This window comes from Ranitomeya variabilis, chromosome 8, assembly GCF_051348905.1.
Source record: "Ranitomeya variabilis isolate aRanVar5 chromosome 8, aRanVar5.hap1, whole genome shotgun sequence".
Classification (NCBI taxonomy): Eukaryota; Metazoa; Chordata; class Amphibia; order Anura; family Dendrobatidae; genus Ranitomeya; species Ranitomeya variabilis.
In genome coordinates, this window is record NC_135239.1 from 26,834,077 (window position 1) to 26,850,019 (window position 15,943).

General features: G+C 41.5%; 1 protein-coding gene across 11 annotated transcripts in view; it reads left to right on the forward strand.

Annotated features, from left to right (window-relative positions):
- ST3GAL3 (ST3 beta-galactoside alpha-2,3-sialyltransferase 3) overlaps positions 1-15,943 on the forward strand; it is a 308,813-nt gene that overhangs the window by 249,728 nt on the left and 43,142 nt on the right. For all 11 annotated transcript variants that reach the window (XM_077277836.1, XM_077277842.1, XM_077277840.1 and 8 more), the window contains one exon: positions 13,840-13,934. In XM_077277836.1, the coding sequence (XP_077133951.1) occupies positions 13,840-13,934 (95 nt within the window). The remainder of the gene's footprint in view (positions 1-13,839; positions 13,935-15,943) is intronic.

Sequence of the window (15,943 nt, forward strand, 5' to 3'; positions counted from 1 at the left end):
AGCAGAAAATAGGAAGGGAACTGTGCGGTCAATAAAAAACCCTATTCAAAATATCCACGCAGAGATTGCTCGAGCCCCCGCACCAACTAATGGTGCGGGGGAAGCAACTCCGTACCCCAGAGCTTACCAGCAAAAAGAAATCACATATTAGCAAGCTGGACTAGACTCATCATACACAGAAATCATATTGCAGGCAGATGAGCAAAAAATATTCAAACAGAACTTAGCTTATCCTGAAGAGGCAGAAAACGGGATAATCAGGAGTAATCAGAATAGCACTGAATACATTGCCAGCCGGCAACAAATGGAAGTGAAGCAGAGCTAAATAGGAGCCTCCCTGGTGAATAACGAGGCAGCTGATCCAGCCAGACCCGCAGGATAATAAACCAAACCACCAGGGGGAGCCAAAAAAACAAAGTCACACAATACCATCTGTGACCACAAGAGGGAGCCTGAAAACGGAGTTCACAACAGTCTAGTGCCTTCCGTTCTGCTTCGTGTCTTAGAGTCCCACAAAAGCCTCGGGCTCCCGGTACCCGGTTTCTGCGCACTGGCTCAAGGAGGCCCACTCGCAGCCTCCACTAGCCTTTGTTCCACTCCTGTGCTCCTTTCCTCAATTCTCCAGTGCAATTCCACCCTTCAGGTTCTCTTTCCTTTCCTTCCTGGAGCTGCAGCACTTCTCTGGCTGCACAGCTCCATTGTCTGCACTCAGTTCCAGACTTCCTTCTCTGTCTCCTGTGTCTCCCAGACTGATCTAACTCTACCTCCAGGCTAGAACACTTATAGCGGGGGGACACTCCCCTGAATCCGGGTTCAGAGCTCCCCCTTCTGGCCTGGATTCAGAATGTGGTGCATGTGTGTGCTTACCTGGTCAAGAGAATCTTCCTTGCCTCCACGCATGACATCGCCCTCCCCGAAAGGAAGGCAACATCACTGCAACAACCGGTTACCTGGGGTGTTGCAGAATTGTTCATCACGAGGAGCTATTGGACTGAAAAGGGCCCATATACTGTTCTTGCACAGGGGCCTTGTCTGTCTGTGTCCGCCAGTGCATCCATATATCGTTGTCCGCGTATGGACCGTGATGCACGAACTGGCCACAGGTCTCCTGACCTGGACGTGATCGCCTCATATATACCTACAAGACTGTCAAAATCAGGTCAGGAGGCCCATGGTCAGTCCGTGCATCACGGGACACACTGATGTCTGAATTCGGCCCAAGGTGCATAACTTGTAATAAGATCATTTCCATTCACTCTTAGCAAGCAGAGATCTTTGGGAAAAAAAGCTGAATTGAGATGCATTTGAAAAACCCCTTTAAGTGCTCATCTATAGATCTTATATACAATTAAACTTTTATTTTAAAGTTGTGTCTGAGGTTGAAGGACCTGACATGCTGTTTCCATGTTCTACTATGCACCATCTCTCAGAAGGGTTTAGTGTAAGTGACTCTACCTACAAGGGACGACACATTGTTTCATCGCATTTATATTAGCTTTTCTCATAAAAAGTAAATCTTTACAGTAAGGGGCGATTATCCCGGAGCCGGAGGGGATTGCGAGTGCTTAGCAGGAATAACCGCTCCACTGCTGCTTAATGAGTGTTGATGTTTGGCTCAAAGTGTCAGCAACAAATTTTACAACAATTATTAACGTCGGGGATTTAGTGTTTCAATCCACGTGATGGATACATTTATATAGACAGTTCTACAGAAGTTGGGAGTAAAATGTGACATTTTCTGTAATTACCTGATATAGCGTCACAATGATATAATCCGGTTCTAGATGTTTCTGTTTTCTATTCTTGCACATAATTGTACATTTACAATGCTGATTAGCAGCTCAGTGCATTTTGCTAGATTTATAGTTTTTACTGTCACTTGAAAAACTATAGAAAATAACTTTCTAGTGACTGTGCAGAGTATAAACCCAAGAATGTGAGAAAATGTCAAAGTTCAAGCAGAGCTATACTAAATCCTGACCAAACGCATTCTTTCTTCTGTACAATGTAAATATATTTTAATTGAGAGGGGTCATCCAGGACCCAATTAGATTTTTTGGCTAATTGTAGGTAGTTCCTTACTAGCTAGCAACTACCTGCCTATTCTATCATGACCGCGCCTGCCGGCGATTCAGCTTCTCCACATCAACGGAGCAGATCTTCTTCTTCTGGTTTGTTCTGTCAACAGGGTGTGACTGCCGATGTCATATTGATTGACAGCTGGCTTCCCGTAGATAGGCAGCGTGTAGCCGGCTGTCAATGAGCATGACATCTGCAGTCACACCTCATCAACAGAGCAGAGTGGACGAGAAGCCTACTCAGTTGACGTAACGTCAGGAGAAGCTGCTGAATCGCCGGCAGGAGCGGTCTGTGACCACTCTGTGCTAGAAGAGATCACACACAACAGGCAGGTATATTTGTCTGTGAGTTTTTAGACCCATAGTAAAAAAAAATAGTTCTGGATAATGCCATTAAGCTTTCTTTTGGGTAATTTTGAGCTTTGGTGATGATGAAAATCCTATAGGCTGACATGGCACAGCCAATAATAAATCCTATTATTTCATGCTGAAGGTGTGTTACAATTTGTGCCCAGTCCTGACTCCAAACTCTGCAGCATTGTTAGTATCGGACCATTTAAGAAGTCAGAGAGCTGAAATCTGAACCAACATAACATGTATTGTAAAATCCCATGATGTAAAACTTTGGGATATTTGTGGTTTAGAAACTATGCAGTTAAGTCACCAAACTTGTAACATGTTGGCTTCTTGTTCTTTTGATAAATATAATGGGTAATCCATGACCGGATTCTTGAAAAAGAAAAAAAAAATACTTAACTATTCATTTGTTCAACAATGTCACAATCAAAACAAGATCATGAAGGAATTCCCCTTGATGAATGTATATCCCCTTTAGTTGTGGTAACGTGGGCAGAGATCATTTGTTTACACGGTTTGTTAATGAGCGGTGAAGTGTAAAGTGGCTTTTTCACTGCAAGATCATCGTGACTGAGCATTGTTAAAGACACTCATTTCATGATCATTTTTACAGTGTAGACAGGCGGACGTCTTCTCCATAAACGAGCAAACCGCTCGATCGTTGGGTGAAATGATCTTTCTTTCCCGCAGCGCTAAAAATCATCGTTCTCAGCGGAGCATCATCCTGTGTAAACAGGACTCGCACTGCCGAGAACAATCACTTAGTGAACTTGTGTAACATTTAAATGACCACCGATCGGTGAAAGGTTAACGATCAGTGGTTGTATCGCGCCGTCCGTCGGTCCATGTTTGGAGGCGGAGAGGGACAGGTATGGAGCATTGGATACACTTTTGCCCGTAACTGGTAAATCCCATCAGCTTTGGCCTCTTTATTCAGGATCCAAGATATTTTGTCTGCCAAGAAATTAATGTATCTTTGTCTTGTCCCAGTCACTTGCTTCATTCTTTGTGTACTTTGAAAATTCCACTGTTAAAAAGCTACAATCATCACCTAAGTCGAGAAGAAGTCCTCATCTTACGCATTCATCATTCCCCACCCCCCTGTCTATGAAGACAAGAGAATAGTTTATGATCTGTGGATGGCGGGTACTTGAGCCATTTTCTTTTTATGCCATCAAGAACCCATGACGTGGTGATGTCATGTTTAATAGGAAGATAATCACTGTGTAGTGAAACCCAACCAACCTTACAAGCCTGACAAAATATCACCATCTACATGAGAAAAAAAAATAAATGGAGCAGTAACTCATCCTGTGTCTTACAATGAGTACGTGCTGTAAAAGGATTATAAACCTGTCAACGCCAAGATGAATAATAGCAAATTAAATGACAGCGATTTCTGTATTCTGCATTAATTCTCAATTAATTTAATATCAATAAACCTATGTACAAGAATATAACTACTATAATACTGCCCCTATGTACAAGAATATAACTGCTATAATACTGCTCCTATGTACAAGAATATAAGTACTATAATACTGTCCCTATGTACAGGAATATAACTACTATAATACTGCCCCTATGTACAAGAATATAACTACTATAATACTGGCCCTATGTACAAGAATATAACTACTATAATACTGCTCCTATGTACAAGAATATAACTACTATAATACTGCCCCTATGTACAAGAGTATAACTACTATAATACTGCTCCTATGTACAAGAATATACCTACTATAATACTGCCCCATGTACAAGAATATAACTACTATAATACTGCTCCTATGTACAAGAATATAACTACTATAATACTGCCCCATGTACAAGAATATAACTACTATAATACTGCCCCATATGTACAAAAATATAACTACTATAATACTGCTCCTATGTACAAGAATATTACTACTATAATACTTCTATGTACAGGAATATAACTACTATAATACAGCCCCCTATGTACAAGAATATAACTGCTATAATACTGCCCCCTATGTACAAGAATATAACTACTATAATGCTGCTCCTATGTCCAAGAATATAACTACTATAATACTGCCCCCTATGTACAAGAATATAGCTACTATAATACTGCCCCTATGTACAAGAATATAACTACTATAATACTGCTCCTATGTACAAGAATATTACTACTATAATACTTCTCCTATGTACAGGAATATAACTACTATAATACAGCCCCCTATGTACAAGAATATAACTGCTATAATACTGCTCCCTATATACAAGAATATAACTACTATAATACTGCCCCCTATGTACAAGAATATAACTACTATAATGCTGCTCCTATGTCCAAGAATATAACTACTATAATACTGCCCCTATGTACAAGAATATAACTACTATAATACTGCTCCTATGTACAAGAATATAACTACTATAATAATATCCTCTATGTACAATAATATAACTACTATAATACTGCCCCTATGTACAAGAATATAACTACTATAATACTGCCCCATGTACAAGAATATAACTACTATAATACTGCCCCTATGTACAAGAATATAACTACTATAATACTGCCCCATGTACAAGAATATAACTACTATAATACTGCCCCTATGTACAAGAATATAACTACTATAATACTGCCCCTATGTACAAGAATATAACTACTATAATACTGCCCCTATGTACAAGAATATAACTACTATAATACTGCTCCTATGTACAAGAATATAACTACTATAATACTGCCCCCTATGTACAAGAATATAACTACTATAATACTGCCCCTATGTACAAGAATATAACTACTATAATACTGCCCCTATGTGCAAGAATATGACTACAATAATACTATTCCTGTGTAAAATTGAAACCAGAAGTTTCCATACACTATATAAAAAGTGTATGGTCCCATGTATAGCAATAGCTAGAGTCACTCCATCATTATATCAAAACATATTCAAACGTGGTGGGTGCCACGAAAGAAACGAAGTGAAAAGAAGATGTGAATAAAACCAAATATTTATTTTGAAAACTTTCTAAAAATAATTTTTTTTAAATATAACAATAAAAAATACAGACAATGGGGGAACGGAAACCTCCAAATACCAGGGGAGACTTGTAGAGCAGAATCCCAAAACAATGCCGTGAGCTAGAATAATGCAATACAGATCTTATGTGTCATTAATGCCATATAGCTCAGAGAAGTGTACCCAGTGGTATTCAGTGCACAGAACTGTGTTTGTAAAGAAGTGCTGTATACACCACCAGTAGCAGTACAGAGGCAAGTGTACCCAGAAATGCAATGTTATTTGCTAAAAGATGCCTGGGAGAGTGCAGAAAGCACTATGCTGCCTGACTGTGATTCTGCAAAGAGCGGATATATAAAGCACTGGGAAGAGAATAATTTACCTGCACGTGCAGTTAATGGTTGTTCCGGATCTGTGCGCTGAGTGCTGTCCAAGTTCCCCTACGCCCGACAAGCGCCGTTTCGCAAGTAGCTTCCTCAAGGGGCACGTACAGGTAAATTATTCTCTTTCCAGGTGCCTCCTTCATATGTACAAACAATTATATTCAAGTACAAACAAGATGGGAATGTCCAGCCATCATACTGCTCAGGAAGGAGACGGGTTCTGGGTCCCAGAGATGAATGTGCTTTGGTCTGACATGTGCATATCAACCCTAGGACAAAAGCAAACAACCTTGTGAAGATGATGGTGGAAGTGCGTAAGATTGTGTCAATATCCACAGTGAAATGAGTACTGTATCAACATGGGTTGAAAGGCCACTCTGCCACGATGAAGCCACTACTCCAAAATAAACATAAGAAAGCCAGATTAATGTTTTCAAATGCACACAGGATCAAATACCTTAATTTTTGGAGACCTGTCCTGTGGTCTAATGAAACCAAAATTTACATTTTGGGCATAATGACCATCATTACGTTTGGTGGAAAAAGGGAGAAGCTTGGAAGCCTAAGAACACCATCCCAACTGTGAAACACGGTGGTGGCAGCATCATGTTGTGGGGTTGTTTTGCTACATCAGGGACTGTTGCACTTCACAAAATAGATGTCATCATGAGAAAAGAAGATTCGGTGAAAATAGTAAAGCAGCATCTCAAGGCATCAGCCAGGAAGTTAAAGCTTGGGCGGAAATAGGTGTTCCAAATGGACAATGACCAGAATCATACTGCCAAAATGGTAACAAAGTGGCTTAAGGATAACAAAGTAACTGTAACTTGGAGCGGCCATCACAAAGCCGTGTTCTCAATCCTATTGAAAATTTATGGGCAAAGCTGAAGAGGCCCGTGCGAGCAAGGCGACCTACAAACCTGGATCAGTTTTGTCATGAGGAATGGGCCCAAATTCCGACCAACTATTGTGAGAAGCTTGTGGAAGGATATCCCAAACGTTTGACCCAAGTCATTCAGTTTAAGGGCAGTGGTACCAAATACTAATGAAATGTGTGTAAACTTTTGACTTTGCCGCTGAATGGTGCTATTGCTGCCTGCTCAGTCCTCCTCATGTGACCCCCAGCTGCCGCTGCTGCTGACCTCCGGTGATGTCACATCAACTTCCGGACTGTGGAAGTCACAGCACAGTTTTGAGCTCATTCTTGTGGGGCTATGCCAATGAAAGTAGAGGAGAGGTGGAAAGCTTCTACAGCGCGCTGCAGGATCCTGCGCTGTGACAAGTGGTGAATCACCGCCCACAGTCCAGTCAATCAGAGGGAGTGCGTGAGACTGGGTCTCGCCTTGGCGATGCAAGGTCAACTTCCAGAGTCCGGAAGTTGACGTGACATCTCCAAATGTCAGCTGCCGCCACAACCGGGGGGTCATGTGATCGGTACTGAGCAAGCTGTGATATTGCCGCTTAAAGGCAAATATGTCAACATAAGGTATTTGCAAAAATACTTACTTGAAAGGTTTAAATCAATGTGCACAATATACATTGTAGTGGACCACCTCTTTAAGTGTAGTCATGAAAAACATCAATCACTATGATGAAACTAGTGTTCCTGATGACTGCCCAAAAGAAAGGAAAAACAAGAACTACCTCTGCTGCAGAGGATAAGTTCATCAAACCTCAGAAATCACAAATTGACAGCTCATCAGATAACAGCTCTCATAGATGATGTACAGACATCTAGTAGCAAATACATCTCAATATCTACTGTCCAAAGTAGACTGCAAAAAGCAGGCGAAAAGCAGGTATTTATGGTCAAGTTATCAAATCACTGCAAAGACGCCACTACTGAAGACTGGAAATAAGTAGAGACTTGATTTGACGAAGCAACAAGAGGACTGGATGTTAGATCTATGAAAATCTGTATTGTGGTCTGATGAGTAACAAAATTGTGTTACCAACTTCCACGTGTTCCACGAGATGCAGAAGAGGTGAGCATGGAGGCAGAGGTGTGAAGGTGGTTTGCAGGTTACACCATTGACAATTTATTGCAAATTAAAAGCACACGTGGCTTGCTGGGACGGAGGCTGCATCAGATGACAATCACCCACAGTCATCCGACCTCAACACAACTGAGTGGTTTGGGATAAGTGGGATGTAGAGTGAAGGCAAAACGACCAACAAGTGCTTAGCACCACGAGGAACGTTTTCAAGACTGTTGGACCTAGTCCAGGTGATGACCTCATGAATCTGCTCTAGAAAACACCAAGGTATAATGCTGTCATCAGAGTGAAAAAGGGGTAACTTGGAGGAATCTAAGGTTTAACGCATTTTCGGGTTTGTTTCGCACTACCTTGTCTGCATATGTGCACTTTTGTGGTTTTGCTGCCGTTATTCTGAATCTACAATGTACACATTCCAGTAAGAACAAGGGAAACCATTAAATGACCGTATCAGAAAGTTTTGTCGTCAACGCCAAATACTAGGAAGTATCAAAAACAAAGCAGCTTATTTAACGTGACGTGCCAAAAAAAAGACAAAAACTGCTGTGTCAAAATCACTATAAAAATGTGCACCAAGTTCATGTAAAAAAGCACTAAAAATACAATGAAAAAAACCCCAAGTGGTAATTTACCTAATAGAAAATATGCAACATCAAAATCTTACCAAATATTTATCGTGTGAACATAGCTTTAGGGTTTGTTCATATATGGTATTTTTGCCATTTTTTACCCATGTTTTTCTCAAGGCTAAATAATGCTGCAATTTACAGTACCAACAATATAAATGAGATTTGTGAAATCTCATGCACTTGCTGCTTATTTTTTCCTTGATTTTAAACAACAGTACTCCTTTTCAAATTTCCAGCAGCATTTTTGCAACGTTTTCATCCATTCAAATAAATAGGGAAAAAGCAGCGAAAATTTATGTAAAAATGCATCAAAAACGTAATGTATGCAAAGTTTTTCCTGCCAACAGTCTGCAGCAGATTTGTATGCACAAAAAAATCCCAATACACAGTGTGCACATAACCCTAGAGGGAAATAGCTCAATTCTCACATTTCAGGCTCTAATAAGTCTAGTTGGACCCAGCAGCTCTTCCACATGGCTACTATGTGAGCGATCACAAGCACCATTAGAAGCATTACTCCAGCCATGTCTCATTTCACGAGCGATCACCAGCACCACTAGAAGCATTACTCCAGCCATGTCTCATTTCACGAGCGATCACCAGCACCATTAGAAGCATTACTCCAGCCATGTCTCATTTCACGAGTGATCACCAGCACCACTAGAAACATTACTCCAGCCTTGTCTCATTTCACGCGCGATCACCAGCACCACCATTATAAGCATTACTCCAGCCTTGTCTCATTGCACATGAGCGATCACCAGCACCACTAGAAGCATTACTCCAGCCATGTCTCATTTCACGAGCGATCACCAGCACCACTAGAAGCCTTGTCTCATAGCACATGAGTGATCACCAGCACCACTAGAAGCATTACTCCAGCCATGTCTCATTTCACGAGCGATCACCAGCACCATTAGAAGCATTACTCCAGCCTTATCTCATTTCACGAGCGATCACCAGCACCACTAGAAGCATTACTCCAGCCTTGTCTCATTTCACGAGCGATCACCAGCACCACTAGAAGCATTACTCCAGCCATTTCTCATTGCACATAAGCGATCATCAGCACCACTAGAAGCATTACTCCAGCCATGTCTCATTGCACATGAGCGATCACCAGCACCACTAGAAGCATTACTTCAGCCTTGTCTCATTGCACATAAGCGATCATCAGCGCCACTATAAGCATTACTCCAGCCTTGTCTCATTTCACGAGCGATCACCAGCACCACTAGAAGCATTACTCCTGCCTTGTCTCATTTCACGAGCGATCACCAGCACCACTAGAAGCATTACTCCTGCCTTGTCTCATTTCACGAGTGATCATCAGCACCACTAGAAGCATTACTCCAGCCATTTCTCATTGTACATTGTTCTTCACATTTCTAGTTTTGATGCTTTGTGTTGATCATACAAGTATTAGATACGTCTGTGTAGCTCTACATAATTGCTGGCACTCGTTCACGCACTGCTGGATTTTGTCCATCTGTCCACACTTGTTCCACAATTCTCTTGTATTTTGTGAATAAGTAATTTAAACCAAAACAAATCTAGACTTGTAGAGCAACGAAACACAAGATGCATAGTTTTTGTTTGTTGCTTAACTCTTGCATTGGTGCTTGACGCTGGTAGAGCTTCATGGGAATTGTAGATTAGTGCCAGAAAGTGAAGTGCTTTTTATCAGGAAACTACTGCAGCTCCCACCTGTGCTGTTAGGGTTCATGTACACGAGCAGATAACATTTTTAACACAGAACTTTGCCATCATAATTCATGATTAGCAAACATTGCTAGATAAGTGTCCTGAATGAAATGGTTGAGTAGCAATCGTTACATTTTGCAGCGTGCACTTTGTTCACACTGACAGATACCGATTTGGATTCAAAGCTAGAAACAACTGAGTAAATATGGGGGGATAAGGATTTGGGAAAACAAAATATTACAGTATAAAACCTTTTATTGAGCAATGTGTTTCAAAGGTGAAGTGCCTCCTTCCTCAGGCCAACATGCCCTATAGATGCACAACCTGTTCGGGTGTTGTTTCTATAAATGCACAACCTGTCCGAGCATTGTGTCTATAGATGCACAACCTGTCCAGGCGTTGTGTCTATAGATGCACAACCTGTCCGAGCGTTGTGTCTATAGATGCACAACCTGTCCGAGCGTTGTGTCTATAGATGCACAACCTGTCCGGGTGTTGTTTCTATAAATGCACAACCTGTCCGAGCGTTGTGTCTATAGATGCACAACCTGTCCGAGCGTTGTGTCTATAGATGCAGAACCTGTCTGAGCGTTGTGTCTATAGATGCACAACCTGTCCAGGTGTTGTTTCTATAAATGCACAACCTGTCCAGGCGTTGTGTCTATAGATGCACAACCTGTCCAGGCCTTGTGTCTATAGATGCACAACCTGTCCGAGCATTGTGTTTATAGATGCACAACCTGTCCGAGCATTGTGTCTATAGATGCACAACCTGTCTGAGCATTGTGTCTATAGATACACAACCCATCCGAGTGTTTTATCTATAGATGCACAACCTGTCCGGGTGTTGTTTCTATAAATGCACAACCTGTCCAGGCGTTGTGTCTATAGATGCACAACCTGTCCAGGCATTGTGTCTATAGATACACAACCCATCCGAGTGTTGTATCTATAGATGCACAACCAGTCTGAGCATTGTGTCTATAGATGCACAACCTGTCCAAACAATGTGTCTATAGATGCACAACCTGTCGAAGCATATTGTCTATAGATGCACAACCCATCCAAGCGTTGTGTTTATAGATGCACATCCTGTCCGAGCGTTGTGTTTATAGATGCACAACCCGTTCGAGTCTTGTGTCTATAGATGCACAACCTGTCCAAGTGTTGTGTATATAGGTGCACAACCCATCCGAGCGTTGTGTCTATAGATGCGCAACCTGTCCGAGCGTTGTGTCTATAAATGCACAGCCTGTCCGAGCGTTGTGTCTATAGATGCACAGCCTGTCCGAGCGTTGTGTCTATAGATGCACAGCCTGTCCGAGCGTTGTGTCTATAGGTGCAAATCCCGTCCGAGTCAGCAAAAACCCTCTCACAGATATTATGTAGTACACACTTAGAGGAACGCTGATGTTTTTTGGGGGGGTTTTCTCACAGTTTTACCTATTTAGGACATGAATCTCCACTTCTCTTTATCTGTTGGTCAAATCGTTGAATAAGCAAACAATCTCCGTTTCCATTACACAATTTTCAAAGGTTGAACTAGAATTTTTTCGCTCACCTAAAACATTTTCACGCACGATGAATGAGCATTTTTTAACTCATCGTTCAGTTCCTCAATCCATTCGCATTACATGATTATTGTGAAGGATGGGTCGCGCCAGCGTTACAATCTGATAGATTACTGGCCAGTGTACATGGGTCTTTAATGTATGGTAGAGATATAAATGCTAAAGAATTATGGTCTGTACATCATCTAATTTATGTCCCACTAGTTTTGAAAATTTTACCAAAATTGTATTTAGTCACTGGAACGCTCTATGGGAAAACGGTAGAAACAAATAATACATGTTCTCAGTATGATCGATGTTTCATGGAGTAAATCTCTTCCCCTTTCATTGACTCTCATGCTACACTTCACACACTAACGATAAGTGTCCACATTTTCATCATTGATCATGAGACGATGGTGCTGCCATTTATCAGTAACCCTGAGTGGAGGTGAGTGACTGACGAGACTCATCTCCTCTTGAAGTGTCCTGCAGAGTTGGTGTGACTTCAACAACTTTTTGCATCCCAAATTAAGGATGTTGTATTCTTTGTATTAACCCTTTATAGAGCCGCAGCCCCTTGATTGCAGTAGTGACAAGAGCAAGGCTCTATTCCATGTTGCATTCTGTGATAGGGGTTGACCTGTAATCTTTTTTTGGGGCTGATAAGTGAGGGTACCTGGGTCTGATCACCACTAATCACACTCTTTTGGCCTATCCTAAGGACACGTTATGTTTTTTAATTAATCATGCAGGCAGATGTTTTGTCCCTTTAATTAGTTGGGTGCTCTGGGCTCATAATGCCGTAGGCTCTTAAGCTAATGTAAGAATGTTCATGTTACACGCTCGATAATAAGGGGATGAATAATTCACTGTCTCCATCCCCGCGCCCTGGACAAAACCAATGCAATGGTGTCAGGTAATGTTCCCGTCCCAGAAGTAGAATGCAGGATGGTAATCTCATGTCCACGCAGGAAGCCCATTATACAGGCGGCCTGGGCTCCAGGGTTTCGTGCTCCCCTCATGAATAACTTAGCTGACTGTCAGCACAGACTCCCACTTTTACATACCACAATCTCCCCTCCATCTGCTACACAGCAAAGATGACTAAAAAACGAGAAGATGGCTCCCCTGGGAAGGATTCACGTCCTTGTTGAGGCTTTTGCTTGCTTTTTCGTGATCTCTAGTCTGTGATAACACTGGGGACATCTGTCCAAACTCTGGCTGACTTCCTAGTTGTAAGTCATCTGTGCGACAAGTGTATAAATCAATGGAAATGGCATCTCCGCTGAGTAATGTTAAAGTGGTTTCCTGATTTTAGGATAATATAACTTATAACACCTTTACAATAAGTTCTGCAACTTTCTTTTATCATTTACATTTTTTTAATTCTTTACGGTTTTGAAATCCCTATTTTTGTAAGAAAACGCGACCACAACTAATTGCATCAAGATGTTGGAAACTTTGTTGCCCAATACTCACGTCTGATGTATACATCATCAAGTCTCTTCTGTTCTGATACTTTGTATCAGTTTGAAGTCCAAGCTGAAGATTGCGCACACTGGGTACAATTTTAGGCAGGGTTCCGTCCGTAACATTTTTGCTTTTTCATCTCTATGGCGCTCCGTCCGTGTGTCCGTTTGGATGACATAACGTTTTAGGCATCAACAAATAAAAAATGATACAAGGCCAAATTAATTGTCTTATGTAATTATTGCAATGGATCCGCTTAAAATGGATGCCGTACCAATAGGGACCATTTGACACAACACTTTTTTAGGGAAATATTAGGTTTAAAGGGGTGTGGGGGAGTATGATCCCCAAGAAAGGACCAAATCAGAGTAGAGCAGCGACGGTCGCATGTAAGATCTAATGCGTCAGATGAAAGGAAACGAATCCACAGAAAACAATAAGAGCAGTAAGAAATATCGGAGCAGGATGACTACTTGTGTAATATTTGTAATACGGGATGTTTCATTATTTGCCGCCCATTGGGCCAGGTTTTTGTTGGATTTGGGGGAATTTATTGTTTTCCTGTCATTGATGCCGTTTGACTTCACTGAGATCATTGATTTTGAAGGACGGATGAAGAGTTGAACGAATTCTTTTCACTTTGTCTTGTAGGTTTTCAAGACCAGCACCAATGTTTCTTGACGATTCCTTTAGAAAATGGGGAAGAATCAGGGAATTTTTGCCACCTTTTGGAATTAAAGGACAAGGTAACTATATGTGTAGAATCTATCGTGCCGTTGTCGTATAGCGATTACAATGTGCATGATGAACATTGGGAGGATGATGAATCAATGATTTGGTAGATTTTTTAAGTTCACAGCGGTTAAACGGTGGACCGGGGAAAGCATGTTATTCCCTATCCACAGGGGGGCCAACCGTTGGGACCTGCCTCGATCGGTAGTACGGAGAATTTATTTTACGACTTTTATCCAGCGCCGCTCTATAAGGCTGCCAGAAAAAGCCGAGCGCAGCGCTTGGCAGCCCCATGGAGAATGGATGGAGCGGGAATTAAGCATGCACACTACCGCACCTTCCTAATGAGGATACAAGTGTCCCAAAATTGGTGAGAGTCCCAGTGCATAAACCCGTACCAATCAACAAGTCGTCACGTGGATTGGTGATAACTTGTCTTTACCAAACAACCCCTTTAAGGGTGCAAGATTGGCTTAATAATGAGCTGCTGAATTGGTATTAGGGGCTTCTGGATCTTATTAAGGGAGGTCTTTCTGTCTCTAAAACAAATTTTCCCAATAAAGAAAGTGTGTAATGCATACGCACTATTTCATGATTCCCCAGTATCCCCAGTGCAAGGGACGCTCGCGTAACCACAAGTAGCTGATTTGCATAATTGTGGTCACATGCCAACTAGACTCTCATCCGCTTTTCTCAATGTTTTATTGAGTGTAAACAATGATAATCTAGTTGGCATGTGACCAAAAGTTTGTAAATCGCATGATTGCTATCACATAACAACCCACTTGAATACAGGGAAATTGTGGCAGCGTGCACAAAGTACAAACTAATTTAGCTGTACCCCGAGAGTGCCGAAATTCAGTAACATTTCTCTGACATAAAATAATGTGATGTAGCAGTGCTCAGAATGCTGAGCAGTGTATAACCCCACCCACTCCCCTGATTGGTGGCTTCCAGTATACACTGTCAGCAAGCTGCGAATCCATGGTGGGGGCGGGGTTACACAGAATAGTTGGACTTCCTGGCAAGCAACACCTAGTCCTGCAGTGATAATCTCCTGCTGATAAAACACTAATTGTATTGAAAACTACAGCAAGCTGTTGAGCAAGTGACACACTCCTGGAATCAGGTCTCTGCCCCAATATTGTTCCGCTCTCAGATTAAATAGCAAAAGCCTACTCACATATTCCCTTTAAAACCCAGTGTTAAAGGACAAATCTAATGGAAATTAATTTTTGGTTAGCAAGCCAGTCATATCCATCATTGAGACCTTTGTTGCCCTTGAGAAGGAGTTGACTCCTAGCCCGGCTGTTGCTCTTGTAGCCTCATGTGATGTCTTTATAGGTCTCAGCGCTAAGAATGATGATTTGTATGGGGATATTATGGATAAATATTATATATCTTATTGCTGATCATTTTCTGCTTTTAGACAGGTCATTTACTGTTATGGCTGATCAGAAATGAGTGAACAAAAAGACCAATTTATTCCTTATATTGACCGACTTTCTCTTTGATAATGGAAACTTTAGATCATTGTGATTATTAGGGATCTGAAATTCATAATTGTTTATTTGCTGCCGTTACATAAGTGACGTCCTCAGTAGGTTTATGATGTTCCTCAATAACAGGAACCACCACCTGTTGCTGATAACTTTATATAAGTACGTTCACCGTTGTCACCCACATCGAATTGTAGAGCTGACCTCACTCAGTTTCCAAAGAAATTTGGACTATTTCTGAACTTGTCTGTTACTCGACCCTTGTTGCGGTTTGACTTGTGACCTATTCTCCTTCCATGGCTCCATTCTTGTTCCTGGAACTGCCTTGAGTCTTGCCCTTGTCCCATCTCCGCCATTATCAAGTGATTGCTGCTACTATCTATATCATCACTTCACCGGTTCTTAATCCCTGGAGCAACCACCAATTCCTGATGACTGTAAGAAGTTGAGAATTGGAGAAAGTTATAACTCAGTTAAAAGCTTGTTCAAGAAGATTTCTTTGCGCCGTCCAGAGGGTCTACATA